Source organism: Gekko japonicus, unplaced genomic scaffold, assembly GCF_001447785.1.
Source record: "Gekko japonicus isolate JY-2015 unplaced genomic scaffold, Gekko_japonicus_V1.1 scaffold1027, whole genome shotgun sequence".
Taxonomy (NCBI): domain Eukaryota; kingdom Metazoa; phylum Chordata; class Lepidosauria; order Squamata; family Gekkonidae; genus Gekko; species Gekko japonicus.
This window is the reverse complement of record NW_015167569.1, coordinates 607590-631962: the sequence shown is the minus strand read 5'-3', so window position 1 is coordinate 631962 and position 24373 is coordinate 607590. Positions and strand designations below refer to the sequence as shown.

General features: G+C 41.4%; 1 protein-coding gene across 1 annotated transcript in view; it reads left to right on the top strand.

The window, feature by feature from the left end:
• Positions 1 to 24151, top strand: part of WDR11 (WD repeat domain 11) — a 52151-nt gene extending 28000 nt beyond the window's left edge. The window contains exons 11-25 of the mRNA XM_015413842.1: positions 396 to 504; positions 1037 to 1161; positions 2916 to 3063; positions 5590 to 5696; positions 7330 to 7444; positions 8340 to 8511; positions 12384 to 12492; positions 14544 to 14606; positions 15119 to 15184; positions 17926 to 18100; positions 19502 to 19597; positions 19820 to 19985; positions 21621 to 21718; positions 23418 to 23563; positions 24058 to 24151. Of these exons, the coding sequence (XP_015269328.1) occupies positions 396 to 504; positions 1037 to 1161; positions 2916 to 3063; positions 5590 to 5696; positions 7330 to 7444; positions 8340 to 8511; positions 12384 to 12492; positions 14544 to 14606; positions 15119 to 15184; positions 17926 to 18100; positions 19502 to 19597; positions 19820 to 19985; positions 21621 to 21718; positions 23418 to 23563; positions 24058 to 24151 (1789 nt within the window). The remainder of the gene's footprint in view (positions 1 to 395; positions 505 to 1036; positions 1162 to 2915; positions 3064 to 5589; positions 5697 to 7329; positions 7445 to 8339; positions 8512 to 12383; positions 12493 to 14543; positions 14607 to 15118; positions 15185 to 17925; positions 18101 to 19501; positions 19598 to 19819; positions 19986 to 21620; positions 21719 to 23417; positions 23564 to 24057) is intronic.
• The last annotated feature ends 222 nt before the right edge of the window (positions 24152 to 24373 follow it).

Sequence of the window (24373 nt, the reverse complement as noted above, 5' to 3'; positions counted from 1 at the left end):
TAAAGCTGTGTGTGTGTTTTTTTAATTTTAAAAAGGCAACATTTTAGTGTGATGCTTTATTTATTACTAAAATTAAAATTGAACAACGTTTGAGTCCAGTGGCACCTTTAAGACCAACAAAGTGTGCATGCACATGAAAGCTTATGCCCAGAATTAAACTTTGTTAGTCTTAAAGGTGCCACTCAACTCAAACTTTGCTCTATTGCTTCAGACAAACATGGCTATCCAGCTGAATCTAAAATTTTAAATATTTATTAATTTAGCGCAAAAATGTTATCATTTCTAAACTTGTGTTAATGATCTAAGAACACAAAACATATAGCATATAATTTTATTAGTTCACAACACTGTAAGTTATTTTATGAAATTTAAAAGGTCTCTCTTTCTATTTTCAGGCAATATTTGGCAGTTTGGTTTAAAGACAAACCTTTGGAACTGTGGGATATCAGGACGTGTACTCTTCTGAGGGAAATGTCCAAAAACTTTCCTACAATCACTGCTTTGGTAAACAGTTTTGTTTGTTGTGCTTTTCTTTCAGAGAACTTAAGGAATTTAAGGAACAAAAATTTCCAGGCATGGACCAGAGCCAGGCCTTTGTGGTGTCAGGTGTCTCCCATTTCCACCTTACTATCCTACCAGCTTATTACCAGACGTACTGTCTAAACCTTGCATAGTTTGAAATGTAGCTATTTACTTCTGCATCTATTTATGGGACATATTTCCTTTGGTGTTCAAACCTTTCACTTGTTCATCCTCTTAATATAAACAAGCTAGCAAAGAAAAGGAGAGGAGCCTGATTCAAATATTGGCCTCTTCCATAAGAAATATTTTGCTTGTGCAGGTAAATCTGGTTATTTATTCTGTTTTATCCAGTTCTAATTGGTTTTATGTATTGGCACTTGGTCCCCCATTTGTTAGCCGCCCTGAGCCCATTTATTAATTTAAATAAATAAATAAATAAACGATCCTTAAAAATGAACCGTTATACATGATTTCTTTATACAGATTATAAAGGTTATACATTCTCTTCTCCCAGGAGTGGTCACCTTCGCATAACCTGAAGAGCTTACGCAAGAAGCAGCTTGCAGCCCGTGAAGCTATGGCCCGGCAAACTGTATCTGATAGTACTGAACTGAGCACTTTAGAATCTTCTGTGATCAGGTATCAGTGCAGTTCAAATGTGAAATCATCACATCCACTTTCCAGTGGAGTGCTGTCTTGCCAAAGGTTACACTTAATAGCTTTGTGGGTTTTCAGATGAATGGAAATGAAATATTCATCCAAGCTGGGATTTTTGAATTCCCTTTGCTGCCTGAGAGAAACGTAAGGTAACAGACAAAGCATGAACCTGAGTCAGACGCCCGGCTTATGTGAGTGTATGTTAAGGGAAAACCATGCTGCATGGATAAATAAGCCAGTGAATATTACTCAAGTCAAAACCCCATGAGACTTGTTTTGGCGATCAGTTTCTCAGAATAATATTCATGTGTGCCCAGCATGCTGTAGAATGGATTGTGCAATCCTTGAGGACAAGTATGGGGCAAACTTGCATTTCCTTTCCAACCCCTGGAAATTTAGTTGTGGGACCATGTAGATTGAGGGGCTTTATTAAGGAGGAGGGAAGAGGACAAAAAAATTCCCTGCCTGCAGAAGAGGGGACAAAGTAGGTGAAATTGTCCCCTCTTCTGAAAACACCAGCTCCATTGACACAAAGGCAGTGTGATTGTTGTTGGAATCCCCCTCCCTGTCTCAGCCCCCCTGGACCCTCTTGGCTGTTAGTCCACGTGGGCTCTGCAGCCCTAGAAATCAACTTTCCCAGGGACACCCAGGACTGCTGAGAGAGAACAAGCAGGAAGGATCTGTGATCTGACAGATTGCCAGTTTGGTGTAGTGGTTAAGTGCGCGGACTCTAATCTGGGAGAACCGGGTTTGATTCCCCACTCCTCCACTTGCACCTGGCTGGACGACCTTGGGCAAGCCGTAGTTCTGATAAGAGCTGTCCTTGAAAAAGAGCAGTTTCTGTCAAGAGCTCTCTCAGACCCACCTACCTCACAAGGTGTCTGTTGTGGGGAGGGGAAGGGAAAGGAGTTTGTAAGCCGCTCTGAGACACCTTTGGGTAGTGAAGGGCGGGGTATAAATCCAATCTCTTCTTGTTCTTGCAGGATCCAGTCCCATTGTGGTTGACATATTTGTAGTTTGCTCTAAAGGAAACGAAATACTGTGCCGAGAATCCCAAAATCTAGGTTTCAAAAACTAATGCAAAATGAGTTTGCATAAAGTATTTAATTGGGGGTTTGCAGAAGTTGGAGTATTTTTAATGACTGATTGCATGTGAGATACAGAAAGGGAAACAGAACAGGTGACATATTTATTCTCTTAAACACTGGTTCTGTTTGAAGTTCCTTGCCATTTTGTTGGCAGACACCTGAATCCAGCAACTCCTTGCTTTCATTCCAAGGCTTCCCTGTTCATTGTAAAATGGTGATAATTTCTACACACAGCCATTGACTGTTCCTGGTGTTGAAGTGTGCATGAAAGTCCTTGCGCACAGGAATTCCAGGAGCATGTTGGAATTTTTTGAGAACTTCAGTGCAGGCTAAGAGAGTGTGCACTTTCTAGATTTCCGTTGTAAACATATGTATAGGAACTTATTTCTAAAACGTACTATATGCTTCAGAAACTAAACCGATTTGTGACCTCATTCAGTATGGTGTGGCATGAATGGCAATATGCAGCTGTGGCGAGCTTTGTGGTAGCTTCTTTGGCTCCTAGTTCATATCTTTAAACAATTTGGTTTTGTTGTTGAAGGCCTCATGTTCAACCTATTGAGACAGTACTTCTTTCTCAACTTATTTATGTAAATATGTCTGAATCTGAACCATAAATAAAGAAAATCTTTGGGTTTTTTTCACTAGCTTACTACAGGAAGCTGAGAGCAAATCTGAACTGAGCCAGAACATTTCTGCTCGAGAGCACTTTGTGTTTACAGATACTGATGGACAAGTTTATCACTTGACAGTAGAGGGGAATTCTGTCAAAGACAGTGCAAGAATTCCTCCTGATGTGAGTTCATTGCTGAATGTCTATTTAATCATATTTGGGTATTACTTTCATAATAGATATTTATGAAAAAAGAACTTTATAGGAAAAATCTATTCAACAGCACACAAACGGAAATGAAGACTTTGTTTTGAAGAACGTGGTATTCAAGAATAACCACATTAATTCTTGATAAACAATAAGAACAAAAAGCAAGTACAGTATTTTTACAAGAAAGTACAGGATGAAATTTCTTTTAACAGCTTGCGATAACATACAAAATAAACATTGCTGGTGTACTCCAACCATTCCAGTTTCCATGTAATAACTGCACATGTCCTCCATAAAGGAACTATCTATGTATATGAATGGAGCATTTCCATACATGTGTGGTGATTTGGACTATGCCAGTGGTTTGTGTCAGCAGAATTCTGAAGATCCACTCACTGTGTTGTCCTGTACTACCTTCTGTGTGAGGCAGGATGTTGGACTAGATGCACCACTGGTCTGATCCAGCAGGACTCTTCCTATGTCATTGCTGTGGAGTCAATGAGAGTTTCAGAACGTGCTGTTTTATTTGCCTTCCATTTGTAGAAGCATGCCCAGGTATGCTGTTGTCTTCAACTTAGAATTATGTAAGTGAAATGCTGACATCCTGTGGTCATGTAACTTCATTGTTATTACATTTTGTTGTTTTTCTAAATAACATCTCCTGGTTACACATTTGGACCATTTTCCGGTTCTGGGGGCTCAGACCTTGAAATTCAGTGTCTTGGATCCTGTGGACATTAAATGCATGCAAGACAACCCCTGCCTTGGACCATGCTTCCTGTTTAGTTAGCACCTCCACTTGTGCCAAGGGTCCATTTGAAAACCATTGATCTTGCAGAAATAGAAGTGCTAGTGGAAGGAGAAGCATGCTCCCTGGTAGAGGCTGTTTAGTGCACACAGAGTTCATCCATAGGATTCATGCCACCCCCCCCCAGCTCAGATGAATTTAAATATTTTCAAGTCGAACAAAAAAGTGTTTCAAAAATTTAAGAGCATGCAAAACATTCCGTAAAGCTATTGGTTTCCTAGAATTTCTGTGTAACTTCTGAGAAGCATGAAGAACGCCTTTGGCTGTTTTCTGCCGTCATTGACATATTATCATTTGACTGGTAAACAGTTCGATAGATCTTAGGAACCTTACATACCGTCTAAATTTCTGGGGATACTGAAGGAACAACATGAAGTTACCCTTGCAGTCGTGCAGCAAAGGAAACATTGCCTCTGGGCATTTACAGCCGAAATAATTATTGTTTGGCTTCCAAGTTTCACCACATTGGAAAGTCTCCCATTTGGCTCTTTTCATTCCTTAAAAGTTAAAGCATCTTTAAAAGTTGAGGCTTATTTGCTTTGTGTTATCCCACTCTCTTTCAATAGGCCAGCAATCAAGATATTTCAAAAGTCATTCTGTTCAAGCTGCCAGGATGTGTGTTTTCAGAGATAATGGCTGCTTTCAGAAAGAGCAGCCATCGTTTAAGGATCTAGCCTCTGATGGCTTCAGTAAATATCCTACAGCAGATATTATGTGCTGCAGAGATAAGAAAAATATCTCCCAAAAACTATTATGTATTGTGGACCTTTCCCTTGGTTTAATAGTCTCTGTTGGTGTGTATATGAATGAAAACTTTAGAAATGCTAGGAAGGTTTTAGGCTTTGTGTGTGTGTGTGATTGTTATTGGTAAATGGAGAGGTTTACTGAAGTGATAAATACATTGGCTGTATACTGTGTATAGGGAAGGTGATGTGCGCATGTACAGGCACATGTGAAATGAGGGCATTTAAGTTCCACCATGATTAAATCGTCTGTGTATTTCCTGGATTGGAAGCCCACTGTGCAGGTCCACTTTTGCATTCTGTACAATCTGTAGTGCTAAAAGTTATTGGTGGTTACTGGAATGAGGGTCAGCTCATGTGAGTGCAGTAATGCATTTTGTTTGACTGATTTTGGTATCCCAGACACAGTATAAATTATTCAGTCATCAGGTTAAAAGAAAAAGGGCTTATCTAACCTTGACCTCTGTTCTCTGTGGCAAATGTGCTTTTTTCTAGTTCCTAGTAACACAGGTTGTCCCTCTTATATGACAATTGAACTTTGCCACTTTTGGCATTTCAGTGCTTTTATTTTAAAATGGGGAGTCTTAATGAATAAGATCATAACTCTGTTTTCCGCTGGTGGAAGACACTTCTTCCAGCAGAGGAGAGGCAATTTTTGCTGATTTCTCCCCCTCCTCAAATTTCAGGTGGAAGAACAGCATATGGTAGGAAGTTCTCTTCCATGAGTGCGGTTCTTCTTGTGCTAGATAGGATTCATCCCAGTGCGTAGTACAGTCTATATTACCCTGTACTGCTGACCAAAGACATTATCTTGTTAAAGTACAGGTTTACAGATAGCATTCCAAATGTTTGACATATTGCCTTGAGTGACTATTGTATAGTTATTTAGAAATAACTATTTATGAATGTTGATATTTGGTATAATTTCTGCTTTTGAACATTTTGTAGGGCAGTATGGGCAGCATTACATGCATTGCATGGAAAGGCGATATCTTGGTTCTTGGAGATGTTGATGGAAATCTGAACTTCTGGGATCTAAAAGCCAGAGTGTCTAGGTAGGCATTAGCATATAACAAGTGGAGGATGCACGAGGACCAGGGGCAGGGGGGGATCTAATTTCCCCCTCCCCTACTATTTTCTTTTTCCTTTCTCTGAAAGTCCCCAGTTTCTCCCCTTCTCTTGCTCCCTTCTCTGCCAGCTTCCTTGTGTTCAGCTTTTGCTCCTTTCCTCCCCCTGGTAGCTTCTACCTGGGGAAAATACCCAGTTGCAAAGTGCCAGCCACCAGGCCAGGCCCAATTGTGCAGTCGAGGACCTACAAGGACTTACAGGGGGCATCTCGTTTCCCCCCTGAATCTCATTCTCCAATTATTTCCTCTTTCTCTTCTTCTGGAAACCCCCATACCCTCACTTTTCACCTTCCCCACTCAGCAATTAACCTAACTTTTTAATCTGCCCCCCCATATTCAGCCATATTTAGTTATTGACTTCATTGATGCACTCCACCTTTCTCCACAAAACAGCTTCTCCTATCCTCTTTTTCATCCTCACAACAACCTGTGAGGCAGGTTGGGCTGAGAGTGAGTGACTAGCCCAGGGTCCAGCAAAATGGGGATTTAAGTCTGGGTCTCCCAAATCCCAGCCTGAATCTCTAACCACTACATAACAGTGGATTTTGTGGTGGCTGCTGTTGAACATTAGCAGGCAGCTGGGCCTGGATTAGTAATAGAAGTTGTGTTGTTGCTGCCAGGCTTGTTCCTAATTAATTCTTCCTCAAAGGCCAAAACAGCCCTGTCTCCCTCCACTTTTTACTGACAGAAACCAATACTTGAATGCTGGCAGTACTATTGTGGTTACCTAGCAATGGCCACAGAAGGCATTTTTTCCTTAAAGCTACACATGCTGCTTATATTATTTGAGGGGTTTTAAACTTTTAATCCCCCTGTGTATTTTTGTTTATATTACAGATTTTTCTGCAAACTGGGGGCTTTTCTCAGGTTTGTAGAAAGATCTGTTTTGTCTGTTCTTGTCTCCAGTCTCTGGGTTTAATTATCCACAGATTTGGTCACATTAAGAATAGATAATTGATTCCAGCATGATATAATTCAAATGTTGCTTTAGCCTAGGCATCTTTTTTAAACGTGAAGTTATATCTGTGGTATATGGGCAATTTTTAACGTACAAGAAGAACCTAAATAAAATGTTGCATGGTACAAGTTCAGATGTTCTGGCATGTCTAAAAATCGGCAGTATTTCAAACAACGTAGCTTATCATACAAGACAGCCACTCTGTCCAGTTAACACAAATATGGCTTAATTTGGGGAACTGTATTTCAAAGCACATCTGATTCCAGGTTAGATTATGAGACTATATCCTATTTTAAAGGTAGAATATGAGACCATCCTATTTTAAAAACAAACACTTTGATATATTGGAACAGATAATAAGCCAACATAATTCCAGGGCCTTTGGTGATACTCTGCTGATTTTTTGTGAACAGGTGAGAACTCACCATGTTCTGTTTAATCAAAACAAGAGTAAAGGCAGGCAGCAGGAGAGGTGGAGGCACTAGCATACCTATTTTTATTCCTTTCCATTGCATAGGCTTCCATTTAGGAAGTGAATTTGTGCAAAATTGAAAGGTAAACTCTTCAAGAGTTACTGTTTATGTCCTTACATTTATCTTCCAGAGGCATCCCAACACACCGAGGCTGGGTGAGGAAGATACGCTTTGCCCCCGGAAAAGGAAACCAAAAGCTGATAGCTATGTACAACGACGGTGCTGAAGTCTGGGATACAAAGGAGGTAGTCAGCAATTCTGTTTTCTTTTTCTAAGTTTGTTTTGAAGAGAACAGGAGAAGTATAAAAGGAAGGAGGTTAATGTACTTAATTGGGACTTATCAGTAACATTAGTATGCTTGAGTTGTCACAAAAGACTTTGTGCCTTTCCAGGCTCTTTCAAACTGCTGTCATTTTGCTTTCATGTATTTCAGCCAATCAAATGTTGCTAAACTCTATTTTGTTTTTAATTATGACTTTCAGAACAAAGGCACAGAGGCTCCCTCCGACGTTTTAAATGCTATTGAACTGTGGATTTCCCTTGTTCTTCAGGACTTGCTCTTTGCTTAATAAATGCTGTTCCATTTTCAAATTATCTCGATACCAGTCTTGCCATCCTCCTCCAAATGAGAATAATTCTCAGACACCTCCGGTGGTTTATATAATAGCCACCACTTATTGAATGTAGTAGAGAAATGTGACATGCACATTTAATCTCTTGCCCCCTGCAGTCAGCCTTTCATGAAAGAACTATTATATAGTGAATGTCTGTGTCTGATTTTTTTTAAACTGAAAATATCAGTCTATGGTACTTATATCTTGCCTTACCTCCAGGGAGCTCGAAATAACTATGCCACTACCCGAGTTAAAGATTGACATTTGGGTGGTCTCATGATTTGGAGACTTTGAATGCCCTTGTTAAACATCAGAGTCCAAATATTATTAATAGGCTTTTAAATGTAAATGCCAGCTTTGTAAGATGAGCTTCTACATCTCCCTCTCCCTACTCTTCAAATGAGAGAAGCAAATTTAATTTCCGAAATGCTGCATAAAACCTTTTAGTAAGTAATGTCATACATGCAGAGAGAGGTTTATTGCTTGTGAAAGCCTTTCTAAAGGTACAGTGTGATGCATCTTTCAGGTGCAGATGGTTAGCAGTTTAAGAAGCGGAAGAAATGTCAACTTCCGAGTACTTGATGTTGACTGGTGTACCTCGGACAAAGTGATCCTAGCATCAGACGATGGATGCATCAGAGTGCTAGAGATGACAATGAAATCAGCCTGTTTTAGAATGGATGAGCAAGAACTATCAGGTATGCAAGAAGGGTCTTGTTTTTTCCTCTAAGACTGCAGTATGTGGTATTTTAAACGGTAGATGCAGTAATGCCTCCTTGCTTCAAACTAACTAGAAGATGAGATGGGCTCTTATTTGAACCGAGAACCAAGATTTATATTGTAGACATAACATTGTGAGTACTTTTATAAACGTTTCTCAAACTAATGAGATGAGATTCAGTAGCAAGAAAAGCTCCGCTAAACACAGAGTAAAGTATTATGTGTTTGGTCAAGGGGCCAAAGCAATCTCCATAGCCAGTCTGAAACAGACACCAAAATTAAGGTTAACAGGCGATTTAAGCGATTTTAAATCATGTTAGCTGTTCCCAACAAAAATCACTGTGCATGAGCAGAATGCAATTCCAATTCTCCACCCTCCCCAGCTTCATTTCTTTGCATCACGTTGCATGCCACCTCAGTGTGTGTGCAGTAGAGGGCTGCAGTGGAATAGGGAGACTAGAAGAGCCTCGGTATGGTTGCCAAGTGTCTTCCACTAATAGGTAAGCAGCTTTGGCACTTGCATTTCCATGTTTCTAATAGCTGGAAAGTGTTCTAGTACTGTACAGATGTTGGTTTTCTTAACGTTGCTTCATGTTCCAGAGCCATTTAAATCTTGGCCTTTGTAGGATATTTAATTTATAATAGTGACACAGAAGAAAATAGAGATTGACTGTCTATTTGAGGACTACATCTTCCTTCTTTTGCAAATTAGTCAATGCAGCTGCACTTGTGAACTAAAGAGTTTTCTGCCAGATAGTGGCTGCTACTCAAAGGAGTACATTTGTTCTTTTCTCAAAGCTATCACACAGCAAACTGCTTCTCAAAACACTGTTCATGCAGCATGACGAGGCATGGGAGTCAAGTACAGAAAGAAAAGTTACTACAGTGGTTCCTTGCAATAACTTGAGGAGCTCTTTAGATTTTCATTTTCAAATATATTTAATGTGTCAGTTTAGAAGATGCTTCTGTGCAAGAGTGGCTTCTCATTTGACACTTATATGATGACCAGTGTTTTTATCATCAATACAGTAACAGAGAGGACTCTTTCTGTCCCTCTCTGTGCCTGTCCCTCTTTAAAATAAACTGAAATCTTTTAGCAACTAGATTCAAGCATTTACATTTTCACAGTCTGTAGATCTAGATAGAGAGATATTAAGGCTGCATCTCTACTTTTAAAGCATGTAATCCAACATACTGTGCTGCCTGAATTAGGCCTGGTGCTCTCTGCACTTTGGTTAGAATGTCAGTGTGCAGGAAGTATAAACAACACTGATTGCCAATTTACATTTTGACTTACAGTTCCAGATTTTCTGTTGCATTTTCTCTTTTCAAATTTATCTCTCTCAGTATTTGTGCCCTCTGAATAATCTGATACTTAAGTAAAATAGCTTTCATTATCTCTGCATTTTGATGAGTGATTCCTCTAGTGCTGCCGTGTTATAAGACTCTCTGCCTTTTTATCTCCAGTGCTCAAATGTGATTAATGCACTAGAATCAGAGTAGCAAAACTATATTATTCCACCCAAAAAAAAAAAAAAAATTCCGGTGAACTCTGATGAACATAGATCTAGCTCATCTCAAATCCATTTTGTACTTGGCATACATATAGTTGGAAAGGATCATGCTGGTCTGCCCAAAGTCTGGCCTCCATGCTGATCATATTCTGAAAGCTGGCCTGCCATGTGCCCCAAGCAGCAATCAGTGTTGTTGCCAAGAGGTAGCTATTGGCCAAATATTTTCAGAGAAGCACAAACAAAATACAAACGCTTCTCAAGCTCTCAGAGCATCTCTACACCAGTTCACGGCCACTTTCGAAACCCTCCCACTAAATGCTCTCAGATTTAAATTGTATTATGATCCATGCCATCCTGTCACCCAGATCAGTCCCTGTGTCCAACCTGTCCCAACAGAGCGTTCTCTTATATTTGTACAGTTCAAACACAAAGCCCTGTGACAAGTTTAGAATCCTCCAGTCTGTTGTCTGCATGACTCTGAGTCATGCAGTAAATCTTTTAGACAAGAAAAGTTGGAAGGGAAACAAAACACTCAACCAGCAAGTAACTTGATTACCCTAACAAGGTACAGATTAGAAACGAAGAGATCAGAGGGAAGATCAAGGCAGTGAGCAATAATATCATGATACCAATAAAATGAGTAAACTAAAAATAGTGAACTATGTTTCTCCCCCAAGATTGGTCCAGAGCAGTCTAGCCTGGAGATGGGATCAAAATGGGATGGAGCTTCAGCACGAAAAGAAGGATTCCCTGATTAGGTTGCTGTGGGGACAGACTGGCTAACTGGAAGTCAGACCAGTCTTGAACAAAGAAAGGAGAAGCTATGAGAAGGGTGCCTAGGGTAAAAAATACAAAATAGGTTAAAATGGGGAAGGGAAGCAAAATGAGAGAATGAGTCATACTCTGCCTGTCAACAAAGAAAGGAGAAGCTAAGAGATGGGTGCCTAGGGTAAAAAAAATACAAAATAGGTTAAAATAGGGAAGGGAAGCAAAATGAGAGAGAATGAGTCATACTCTGCCTGTCTTGAAGAGGCAAGCATCCAGTGTTGTTGTAGTGAGAGATGACTGGATGAAATCAAAACCCTCTCCCTGAACATTTTCTGAAGCAAATTGTGTTACATGTCGTCCAGCATCTCGCCATTAGTTCTGTCAGTTGTTGATGTACAAGAGAGTGAGATGGAACAACTTCAAGCAGTCATTTGTGGGATACAAAAACTTTACTTGAACCTGCTACAGGATAGGATTCAGGCCTAAAATTGTAATCGGTCTTCCTAATTTATCCCCTGGAACCCAGTCAGGCCCTTTTTGATGAGAGGCGCAATTTCCTTGTCTTGATTGGAAGCAACCAGGTTGTATTATTGAGTTGCAGGTGTGAAATGAGAGAAGATCTGATAAGAAGTGTCTCATGGTGTGTCTGTAAAACCATGAGTCATATTGGAGCATGCCTCGACATTAAAAGGAAATGCTGTTTTCTAAACCTGATAAAAGCATCTGTGCTAACTTCATTGGGTGAAACCCATCTAGCAGTCCTTTCACAATCCCTAGTAATACATTGATTGTCAGTAAGACAGGCACAGTTTTAGTGCCTAGCCTTATGTTCTACCATTGGTTTAAAAAAAAAAAAACCACCCCGGAATAGCTATAATCATTGTGCAGTAAGATATAAACCCACTACGGGTCTCAAAGACTGTTTGAAACAGTTATGTGCCCTACTCATTTAGCAGCATGTTCTGCAGAATCCTACAGATATGAACTAGAGAGGTGTCTTCTTAAAGTGCCACATATCGCCTAAATCAGTTGAAGAAACCCCACGTTTGCTAATTCAGAAAACTGCAACACTCAGTAATTTTAAAAGGCTAAGAGCTGAGTTTTCATGAGCCCAGAACCCACTTCAGCAGATGCATGACATATGTGAGTGATGTTTTGTGGGGGTTTCAGAATCATTTTCATATGACATCATTCTGTGTAACTCTTTTCCCCATTAGTTCTCACTTTGGCCTGTTCTGTTTGTACTAATGAGCATTCTTAGGTGAGCCACTATCTCTTAGGCTTCCAACAGGCATGTAATAGTGTAGCTCTTTTCATCAATCAAAATAAACCATATCAGACTCAATGCACAGGTGTGTGGTAAGTGACATAGGTCTCAACAAGTCTTACAGTGCAATCATAAGCAGAGTTGTACCCTTCAAGTTCCTTTGAAGTCAATGGGCTGAAAAGGGTACAACTCTTTTTAGGATGGCACTCTCCTTTATCCATACTATGGCTCTAGTTATATTCCTTGTGGATTGACCCTAATTTTTTTTCCTCCCCTCCATCCTCCTCCCTTTCCATTCCAGAACCTGTGTGGTGCCCGTATCTTCTTGTTCCAAGAGCTTCCTTAGCTTTAAAAGCATTCTTGCTGCACCAACCTTGGAATAATAAGTATTCTCTGGATATTTCTCACATGTAAGACGTCTTTTCAGTATTCTGTTCAAACTTCTGGTTTTATAAAATGGAAACACACATATTAAAACTATAAAGGTATACTGGGGTCTCAAGAGACTTGGGATTCAATCTCAAAGCAGTTTTATCTCACACTGAAATAGTTCTAGTTCATCATTTAGTGTGGCTAATACTCTGTTGAGGATAGTTTTCTTTCTGTTCACATATTGCTGGGTCACAAAATGCAGAACATATTTGAGTGGTTCACTGGCTCCTGCAAAAGTTTTTTGATACTTGCACAGCATTTCGTCTACCTACATGGCTTGTATACATGGAGGAATAGCTGTGTGTGTGCACATAGACACACTCCTTTGTGCACATGGCACTTAACTCTCCTTACTCACTTTAGGAAGAAGCAGGTCTGGAGGCTCAAAGAACTATATGCAGAACTCTGGATCTGGAACACCATGTCCATATTAGGGGTGTGTGATATTTTTTTAACCAGTATTTTTTTTGGGGGGGGTTGTTTGGGTCTATTGCCCCCCCCCCAAAAAAAAATCAGGATTTCTGAAAAATCCCAGATCCTAATACTGGTATGCTATTTGGATCCAGGATTTTTCAGAAATCCCGATTTTTTCCAGAAATCCTTAAATTTTTCGGTTCCAATAGAACCAAGAAGAAAAATACTAGTTTTTTAACAAAGTCAGTGCAAAGCTGAGCCAGCAGGAACAATCTGCTCCCCATGGGCTCCTGGCTGGGCTCGCTTCTCCTGCATTCCAGTTTTAACCAGGCTGCAGGAGAAGTGAGCCCCAGGAGCTCTAGTGCCACACAGAGCACATCGCTCCATGCAGCACAGGAGATCATGGCTGGGTTTGCTCCTCCTGCAGCATGATTTAATCAGGCTGCGGTAGAAGTGAGTCCCAGGAGCTCCGGTGCCACACAGAGCACATTGCTCCATGCAGCACAAGAGGTCCTGGCTTGGCTCGCTTCTCCTGTACATTGACCTGGAGAAAATTGCTTCCTGATCCTAAAGTGGTAACCAGCATTTCCCTGGGCATGTAAGAAAGGGCCACGAGAACTTGTCTGGGTGCAATTTGTAACCTGAACATGACACAAGATAATTTATATATGGAAAACACATTAGTGGTATTTAAATTTAGCTGTATTCTGTAGTGCCTCATACAGTTTGAAATTGCAATAAAGCACAGAAAGTCAAGTTACAGGATCACATTTAAATGTTTTTTAGTGTGATAAAGCCTTAGATGGGCTTATAGTGTTCTCAGAGTCATGGACTTCTGCAGTATCAGGGATTTCTCAGTGGTCATTTTCTCCATCTCTGTTAATGAATGGAGCTATCATTGCTTTGAAAGGGGAAACTTTTACATGTTTTGAAATGTGTGTGCAAGGAGTTCCTATAGACTTGCCTGTTAGATTATTGGTGCCCCTCAGAAGGCACAGAAAGTCCTGATCTGACATGAGGGTATACAGAGTTGTACAGTTGTACTTATTATCCAACTAGCAATAAGGCCCGTTGCAGAGAAAAAGGTAACGGTCTGTAGAGAGAGGGTATGGGAGAGTGGCCCGGCCTGCAGCCGCAGCGGCCCAGGGGAACGTGGCACGGCCGTCTCCCCCCATACCCGAGGCCAGTCGGTCCGCCAGGGAAGCGTCCATCCCGGCCGGTGGCTCCCCGCAGACTGAGGCGATGGAGGGAGGCGATGCAACCAGGGGATTGGCCCCCCCCAGACCCAACACCCAGCCAATGGCACGCAAGTCCCATTGAGTGGCAGCTAACAGGCCAATGGCTGAGGGAGCGCATGGAATGTGGCCACCCCAAATCGCTTTTATAATATAAGGAAGGATGAAGCTTTTTATTTTATTGTAAAATACCCTAACATAACATGTCCAAACCCCCTTCTCACTATTTGTACCCCATCTGAGAGCTGATTCTTTTCCAGACCCTTTTTAAAAAAACTTTGAGCATAGCAGAGGATATGTGTTATACTTAAGAGCAGGACTGGATTGTTTAATTTCAGCCTGCTTTCAGATGTCTATTAAACCCAGTGTTTGCTTTGCAGAAATTATCCAGAGAATGAAAACATTAAAAATCTGCTGCAAGAACAGTTGTACTCATTGTCCAAGTAAGTGCTCTCTTTTTTTGTAAAAAACTCGAACATGACATGTCTAAAGCTTATAATTATTTTTTGATCAAGACTCTTTTCCTGTTAAATCAAAAGTTTGGAATTAAATATGGAAGCAGTGATCTTAAGTTTTATATTTGCCAGTTGATCTAATCAGTTTGATAATTTTGGATATGTGTAGTAAGGAAGAATGTTTAACTTGGAATTGTAACAGTGGCTCTCAGTCTTACAGTTTTATATCACATTTCTCTGTTAGTGCTCTTCCTAGCAGTCAAGGTTATATGGCAGCCTGATCATTGTTAAGTATTGCTATAGCTGACAGGCATAATGGACTGGAACATAAATCACCTGTTGGCATAAATTTTGTGTTGTTAAATATGATTTAATTTCTGCCTCAATTCAGTATGTTCTAAGTTTGTGCAAGCTTTCCCCCTTTAAAATCTGCAGTATCCACATGAGTTTAAATATGCTGCCTAGTAAAATGCCAACAATACCTGGCTTTCTTTTCTTAGTGACATCAAGAAACTTTTACTTGATCCAGAGTTCACCCTCTTGCAGCGATGTCTCCTGGTTGCAAGGTAACAGACAGCTTGCTGAAGTCAAAAGTGCAATCCCTGTCCTGAAAATACTTGTCTTAAACTATTATTTCTTTAAAAGTGGTTGATTAGATTAAGATCATGTAGAAACTTTAAAAAAATCAGATCCAGTGTATAAACACATTTCTGTTGTGAGAGATAAAAGTGAGCTAATTTTGCAAAACAAATTTTCCTTTGGAATATGTGTCTGACTGTAGTTGTATTTTGTAGACCAAGGGTCACCAGCCATTCAGTTATGACATACGAATAGCCAGGGCTCTTTTTGTAGAAAAAGCCCAGCAGGAACCCATTAGCATAATAGGCCACACCCAACAGCAGGAACCCATTAGCATATTAGGCTACACCCCTGACAGTACAGCTCATTAGCACATTAGGCTACACCCCCATGTTACCAGAAGTATGGTTATCCAGCCACACCCACCTTTTGTTTGTTATTCTGTTTACCTTGTTTGTTGTCAGCCAGGGCTCTTTTTGTAGCAGGAACTCCTTTGCATGTTAGGCCACACACCCTTCATGTAGCCAATCCTAATGAGTTTCTGCTGTTGGGTATGGCCTACTATGCTAATGCGTTCCTGCTGGGCGTGGCCAACTTGGAAGCCAGCCGGAACTCCGTTCCTGTGTGTTCCTGCCCCAAAATAGCCCTGCCAATAGCTTTCTGGCTCCCCAGGATCTCTTTCCAATCCCAGGAAAGTTTATTGCCACAGGCAGAGCTCTTTTTGTAGAAAAAGCCCAGCAGGAACTCATTAGCATAATAGGCTACACCCAACAGCAGAAACATTAGCATATTAGGCCACACCCCTGACAGCACCGCTCATTGGCATATTAGGACACTCCCCCAGGTTACCAGAAGTGTGCTCATCCAGCCACACCCACCTTTTGCTTGTTATTCTGTTTACTTTGTTTGTTGTCAAAACCCAGGGCTTTTTTGTAGCAGGAACTCCTTTGCATGGTAGGCCACACACCCCTAATGTAGCCAATCCTAGTGAGTTTCTGCTGTTGGGTGTGGCCTATTATGCTAATGAGTTCCTGCTGGGCATGGCCAACTTGGGAGCCAGCCAGAACTCCGTTCCTGTGCGTTCCTGCCCAAAAATAGCCCTGGCCACAGGAGAAAATGAAAACATCCTCAGATTTTTTTTCATACTACACATTTGATTGAGCAAAGCTGTGTCTTGCCTTAAGAATTTTTCTTATTACAAAATAGAAACTACTTCACATAATTATTATTTTTCAGTGCTACTTAAAATTTCTCACTTTTTCCATTGGAAAAATTGGGAACACACACACACAAACTGGCTTTTTGAAGCTGATTTAACCGACATTGTCTGTAGTTACTACAGGTGCTAGTGTAATATTATGCAATGGTTAACATTGATACCTATGTATGTGAGAATTCATGTAAGAAAGGAATAGGAAAGAAAATCAGATCTATGGTCCACTCCCATCTCTAGGACCATAGTTAAGATATGGCAGTGTTATGTTTGCCATGGGCCTGTTTCTCTTCCTACATTTTATGAACAGTCTCATTTGCCATCTATATCTGTGAAATTTATTTGTTTGTTTGGATTTATCTCCCGCCTTCCCTGCAAGCAGGCTCAGGGAGTGTATAAATCTTTATCTTTTATAAATCTTTTTCCTGCCATGATCACAAAATGGATATTTCTCCAGAAGAATGGTCATGGCAGAAAGTTACTTCAAAGCCCTTTTGGATTAGGATTAGATTAAGTGTGATTTAAACTTTTGTTTTGTCTGAATCACACCACAGCCCTCCTGCTTTTGAACATTTTGATCCACCAGCCAATCGCAACACCTCTCTATAGCTGTAGAAGTGTTAGGGGTTGCCAACCTCCCGGTGGCACCTGGGGATCTCCCACTATTGCCGTTGATCTCCAGACAACCAAGGTCAGTTCCCTTGGAGAAAATGGCTGCTTTGAGGGGTAGACTGTTTGGCATTATACCTGCTGAGGTCCAACCCCACCTTCCCCAGGCTTCACTCCCTAATCTCCAGGTATTTCCCAACCCAGAGCTGGTAACCCTAGGCAGGGCAAGCCTCTGTTTGACCTACAACAGTTGCTGCTATGTCCATTGTGAGGCAGTTGGGATGAAGCACTTTGATGTTTAGCGGCATCACATATGCTCCCTATTCCCTTTCCTAGAGCAAAAGGTGCACGTTTGCCAAGCATATAGGGTTGCGTCCACTTCCTTAAAATACTGTTCTGTGGGTTGTAGGCTCTCTCCCTTCCCACCTCTGCGTAAGATCTTTAAATGATGCTACAGTGACTGTCCAGGAGGTTTGGCTAACTCCTGGACCCAGAACAAAGAGACAAGGACTCCTCTTCTTCTGCAGTGTAGCATGGGCTCAGGCCCTTACTCTTCTGAACTAACTTTAGTGTGTTGATTATACTTCAGAAAGATTGTAGCACCATCTTCCTGGAGTGTGCCAGTTCAGAATGCAGGTGTGAGGTAGTAGGATTGAATGTTCCTCCAGGTGATTAATGTATGTCCTCGTGGCAAGAAGGGCTTTAACTTAGTTTTCTATATGCTGGGGATTTTTGACAGGGGGAAACTTTCTGTATCTGCTTTTGGAAAAAACAGACCTCCGGAAAGGCCGTACCAACTATTGTTTCTGTGCAACATCCTGCTTACCCAAGTTTATCAGCGTTTGCAGTGTTGCTGTGTTTAAATGCATAATCATTCGCCATTAATTTAGAGTTTTGCTTTCCCAGACTGTATGGGGATGAATCTGAACTGCATTTCTGGACTGTTGCTGCCCATTATTTGCATGCTTTTTCCCAGGAGAAAACATTAATAGCAAAAACAGAAGACTTTTTTTCTCAAGAAAAATGGAGCAGTCCATTAGATATCTGTTACGATACGCTCTGTGAAAACTCATATTTCCAGGTACTGCAGCATGTTTACAATAAAGGCTTTGCTTTTATGTAATACACTTCCTGCTGTCTTTTGAGCCCTTCACATTGAGGAATATATAACATTTTATTATTCATGGCAATCGTTAAGTTTATTATGACACTGCCTGCTTTGTTAGGCAGGGGAATGCAAGCTCTGTTGATTTCCTGGAAATTCTGTTTCTGAATGAGGTGGGATAGGGTTTATTCTTAATTGTAGCCTACTCAAAACAGTTAGTTGAATTGTTATCCTGACAGTCTCAGAAACAAATCTGAAAGGCTTGGAAAAACAAGGAGTTGCTCCAGATGTCTGTCTTTTAATGTAGACAAAGGATAAAATTTCTATAAATCTTTCCTTTTTTGTATCTTTAGTGCAAAGTCCTGAGGCAGTTTCCCATATCATAATACGAAAGATTTGAAGTGCTGCAAATCACTTGGGTTCCTTAGATGCGTGGTATTTAGGGATGCTGGCCTCCCGGTGGGACCTGGGGATTAACAGGAATTACAGCTCATCTCCAGACTACAGATATAAGTTCCCATGGAGAAAATGGATACTTTGGAGGGTGGACAGTTTGGCAGTGTACCCCACTGAGGCCCCTGTCCTCCCCAGGCTGCATCCCCAAATCTCCTGGAGTCTCCCAATCTACATCTGGCAACCCTCCTGCCCATCCCCCACCAGTGGCCAAGGGGGACCTGGCAACCCTATACTTCTGCTTAGTCAATTCTGGATGTTTGCTGCTTTCTTTTAGAGGAGCCCTGGAGTGCCAACAACAGGGCATAGAGGCCTTCGCCTCATATTATCTCCTAGCACTGACTGGTAATCAGAGATATACTGGCTCTGAATGTGGAAGTTCCCTTTAGTCACCATGGCTGCTAGCCACTGAGACTTACCCTCTATGACTCTTGTCTACTTCCTATTTAAAGCAATCTATGCTTGTGACCATCAGTACACCCTCTACTTTTCCTCTATATCCTTGAACATCAGCAGAATTTACTAATCACCAGCATCGCTACTACTTCTTTTTTCTTTCTTTTCCCATTTTCATTTGCGAGTCTTTTAGCTTCTTTTATCTCCATTTTTCTTTTTGTCTTGGGATCAATTTGCACAAGTTGATATGCTGAGGTGTATGAAAAACAATACATTGAAAAGCTCATGTTTTCTCTGGGTTGATGTCTGTCTTTCCACATAGGGCTCTTTCACATACCTTGACAGGTGAAAGTGATGTGGTAGTGTTGCTGTATATTGACTTTACAACCAATAAAATATATGTATCATTGATCTTTGAGATCACCAGGGCAGGCTTTGTATGTTTATACAGCAGCAGGTCTCATAATTGTTCCTTTTACGAATTATCATTGTCCGTTTCCATAACTGTTTACGTATGATTTTCTGCAGAAATTCCAACTTGAAAGAGTCAATCTTCAAGAAGTTAAGAGGTCAAATTATGATCACACCAGGAAGTGCACTGACCAGCTACTTCTCTTGGGCCAAGTAAGACTGTTTAGGCCTCTTATGGTCACATCTGTTTAATTTTGGATAACAAACATGGCTTGGCAAAGGAGGGAAGAGGGGTAAACGACACTGACACTATACAAAGGGTGATTTATTTTTCTTTTCATCTTATTTTTAAAGCCTCTTAAAACTAGGCGAGTAGGTTTTCTGAGCTGACAAGGTGAGTTGAAAGCATTTTAATGTCATTTCTGCCCTTCCTAGACTGACAGAGCTGTGCAGCTACTTTTGGAGACAAATGCAGAGAACCCCTATTACTACTGTGATTCACTCAAGGCATGTCTAGTCACAACAGTCACTTCCTCAGGTCCTTCCCAAAGTACCATAAAATTGGTAGCGACCAACATGATTGCAAATGGAAAACTGGCAGGTGAGACTCTCATTCTTTTCCTTGAACTCATAAGCAAGAAATGGTGGGTGACTGGCAGGTTTTCTTGAATGCAAGTCACCCCGAACTCAGTGTAGCCGCCAGTCCTAGTCACGTAAATAAAGAAGGATAGCAACAAACAGCTGCTGAGAAAAATTATATGCTTGCCTTGTCCACTTAAGACTAGGTTCTGTGCCCTTCCTTTAGAAGGAACATACCTTGAGCAGTGAAATCGATTGTAGCCTTCATTTAACTTTACTCGGTTTGTCATATACAGTGAACAGGAGAGTGAGTTGAGTTAGTCTTGGGCTGGATCTTTCATTGTCTCTTCAGAGTATGATGTGATCCATCATTCAGTTTCTGTGTATGAGTTTCATGCCTGTGTGATGCATCCATTCCTTTTGTGTGTATGAGTTTCCTGTGTGTGTGTGTGTATAGAAAGCTTGAAATGTTCAGAACATAATTTTAAGTAGCACTTCCATTCCATTAAGTAGGACTTCCATTCCAACTGAGAGGCTTTTAGACAATATGAATAATAAAATGCAAAAATATAAAAATACAGAGTTGAAGATCAAATATGAAACCGACTCCACAAGCTTAAACATCAGCATGGTATCCTAAGTGTACACCAATTAGCAGATTAACAGCAAAGCTAAAATTATAAGTCACTCAAATGGAATGGAAGGCTAGCAGTCCACAATAATAACCTGGTTTTAAATAACTCCTTAGGCCCAACTGGGGGAGCCTTAAGCCCAACTGGGAAAGGACAGTTGGGAAGGGGAGTAAGCAAAGATGTTCACCACTCAAAGCCTGCAAGAGAAGAAAAAATGTTGGATAGTTTATGGAATCTGAGATTTGCAAAGAGTATTAATGCAGGATACTGGAGAATCTTTGGAATAGTTCAGTCAACAAAGCATTAGATTTTAAGTACTTTTATGTCAGAAAATTATGTTGTCAGGATAAAGCTGCTATAGGGGACTGACATTTGCCCACATACATAAACATGTGGCCATTAAAGCAGAGAAAAAAAGTATTAATAGGGTTGCCAAGTGTATCTTCGCCGGGAGCGGGGGGCTTCTGGCCGGCGCCTTGTGCGCGCCGCGCGCACGTCACCCGGAAGTGACGGGAGGATGCCAGGCACGCTGGGGGTGGGGCCACGGCCATACAAGGGAAAACCATAGAGTTTTCCCTTGTATGGCTGTGGCCCCGCCCCCAGCGTGCCTGCGTCACTTCCAGGTGATGCACACGTCGGGGTGGAGTTCCCCCCAGGGCCCGATCTGGCGCCGCCGGGGAACGGGCCTCTGGGGCAGGGGTTTCCCCACCCCCCAGGGGGACTTGGGATCCCTAAGTATTAAGGAATTACTTACAGAAACCAGTGCTATAACTAAATGTGGTCTCTTTAGAAAGTTTCAGTGATGCATTGGTTTCTTTGCAATGTATTGCAAACTTTGCAGTGTAGGAAATATAACCACTTGGATGTGTCCTGTGCAAAAGATTTTCAGTCAAGAGACATTGCTCTTTGTAGTTCAGAGATGGCTGTAGTCAGGGTTTCTGTGCTCTCCCTAAGTGGCAAGGGAGACTCTTTGGCTCCTTGTGTTTATATTGGAACTAATTAACCTTAGCTGATTTCTTTTCCAGAGGGCGTTCAGTTGCTGTGTTTAATAGATAAAGCCGCTGATGCCTGTCGTTATCTGCAAACCTACGGTGAATGGAATCGAGCAGCGTGGCTTGCAAAAGTAGGCAATGTTCTCAGATTTACAGTCATACACAAAAGCTACTTCTTGTTACTCCAGAATCACTTGCATACACCAGGCAAGCTAGGAAGATAAAAGATGGAACATTCATAGTTCATTTACAGTAGTGGGCAAAAGTTCAAAACCTTAAAATGTTTAATGTGGGGTGGCAAAAGGCCACCATAAGTTCCTCCCATACTCACATGCTCATGCATGTTGAAACGTTGGTGACAAAATACTAAAAGGCATATTTGGAAGAAGATTGGTCCTAAAATTTGATGAAATTAGTGGGGAGGAGATTATAAACCAGCAGCTTTGGCTTCATGTGCTTGCTGCTTATGAAAATTAGCTACTTAGATTTGAAGGTATTTCCTAACATAGGACTGTCTGGCCAGTCTTGGGTAGCCATGATTCCTCTGGTTGTCACTGACCTTTGGGGGGGATGAAATTTTTACAGACCAGACATAGGGTTTGTTTTAGTCTGTTGTCTCCCCACTCCCCTCCCTGCCCTTCCTTTTTGTCTCATCTATATCCTTGCATTAACTCTTCCCCCCGTCCCCAGTTCTGGATGCCACTCTTGCTCTGTCTTGTACTGGCTGATATGGGTGTATGCCTTCCTGACTTCTTACCCAGCTTGCTGTCACTTGTTTCATGCTGGATCACTCTCTGTTTTTCACTGGAAGCTCTAGCTTTCAGGGCACATCCATTTCCCCCAGCCATGTTCTTACAAAGACTTGGTAGAGCTTACTGTGGGTGTTTTAGGTTTGCAAAAAAGCAGTCTTTTTAATCGAGATTTGTCAAAGCCTGGATTTTGGTACCACAGCACACAAGTATGAAAGAATCGGTATATCTAATAATCAATATGTCACCCATCTGTTGATACTTAAATCTGTGAATCAGGGCCATGTAGACACAAGACACGTTCCTATAAACCTGGGTGGGCACCCAGTTTTGGAGGAAAATCCTGAAACAAAAAATAGTGTGTGTAGGGGGGGAGGTGTTATCGGACCCATAACGAAGAACAGTTGACTGCAAGTGCAGACAATTGTTCTCACAATGCAAGCGTGTGTGTGAGGAGGAGGAGGGTGGGGGAGACGAATTGGAAGCTCTTCTCAGCCATCAGCCAATGAGGGTACAATACTGCAATCAGGGAAGAGGCACAAAACTCATTGCTGCCCCCACAGCCCCCAAGGCCAAAACGCTGGAGGTGTGCGGGTGGGGGATGTTGCACAGGACACTGTGCCCATCAAGGTGGTGGCAGAGCCTGAAGCAGTCAGGGAAGGAGAAGCAGAAGCCTCTTCCCCCATTGGGACAGCAGAGCTGTGGGTGGGTGAGAGAGTAGGAACTACTGCTCTTCCCACGCTGCATGAGGTGAATGGTCAGGGAAGCTACCGCAGGATGCAGGTAGCGCTTCACCTAGGGAGTCTGGTAAGTGGCTAGCCCACAGAGCAAGGTAGGTGCAAAGAATGGGTTCCTCTCCTCCGAATCTCACAAGTCCCCATTTGTATTTCTGATTTTCCAAATAAATAGGATTTTTCCTCATTATTTGCCAGATATTTTTTTAATGAACTTCTGACCAAAGGAATTACATGGTGCACACTGAAAGCAGTGTGCCACAAATAATGAATTCTTGTGACTTGCTGGCTGCATTGGATGGTCTGATTTAGATGGTCAAAAATCAAATATTTCCAATCTCTCCTAGGTCCGCCTGAACACAGAGGAATGTGCTGATGTTTTGAAGCGCTGGGTCGACCATCTTTGTTCTCCACAAATCAATCAGAAATCCAAGGCCATCCTTGTTCTCCTTTCCCTGGGTTGTTTCATAAGAGTGACAGAGATGCTTCACAGGTAAACAGAGGCTTTTTTGTTGTTGCTCTCCCTTTTATGTACGTAATTACAAATATTAACTATTTCTGTGTAGATGGAAACTCAGCTGCATACAGCAATCACAGTTTTGAAACAAGCAGCAGGTAAATACAGAAACAAAAGAATAGAAGCATCAAGGAGAATTACACAGTAGTAATACTTCTAAATTCTTTTTGAAATTAAAATGCTTTCCTCTTTTTTTAACCGTTTTTGCTGTAAAAGGAAGTTACTACTATTTCTCCCACTGTCACACTGCTGGTATTACTTGTGGAAGGAGCCAGTGTCTCTGCTTGTGCTGTACATTCTTGCTCAGAGCTAGGAGGCTGAACCCCTGGCCCTTTTAAAGCTTGGCATCAAAGACCTCATTGAGTGATCTGAAGTTTTGTGACAAACCTGTCAAGGGGCCTTGCTAGAGAGTGACAGGAAGCACTTTAAGCTGCCTTTACATCCTAACTCTTTGTTCTCTTCTTCAACAGCATGAGGTATTTTGACAGGGCTGCATTATTTGTTGAAGCCTGCCTTCAGTATGGTACCATTGAAGTCAATGAAGATGCAAATATCCTTTTGTGAGAATACGCATCAAGTCTCAGTAACTTCCTGTATTAATAGGAGAGCCAGCGGCAGTTTGGAGGTTTATGCAATATGTCCCATACTTAATTATTAAGTCTAAGAGGAAAGGAAGAAAGAGAAAATATGCATTGGTAAGAAGAAGAGGGTGACACTTTCAGAAGAAGTTAATTGAAGCAGAGGATCCAATGAATGAGCAGGGGGGAGATCATAGCACTGCTTTTC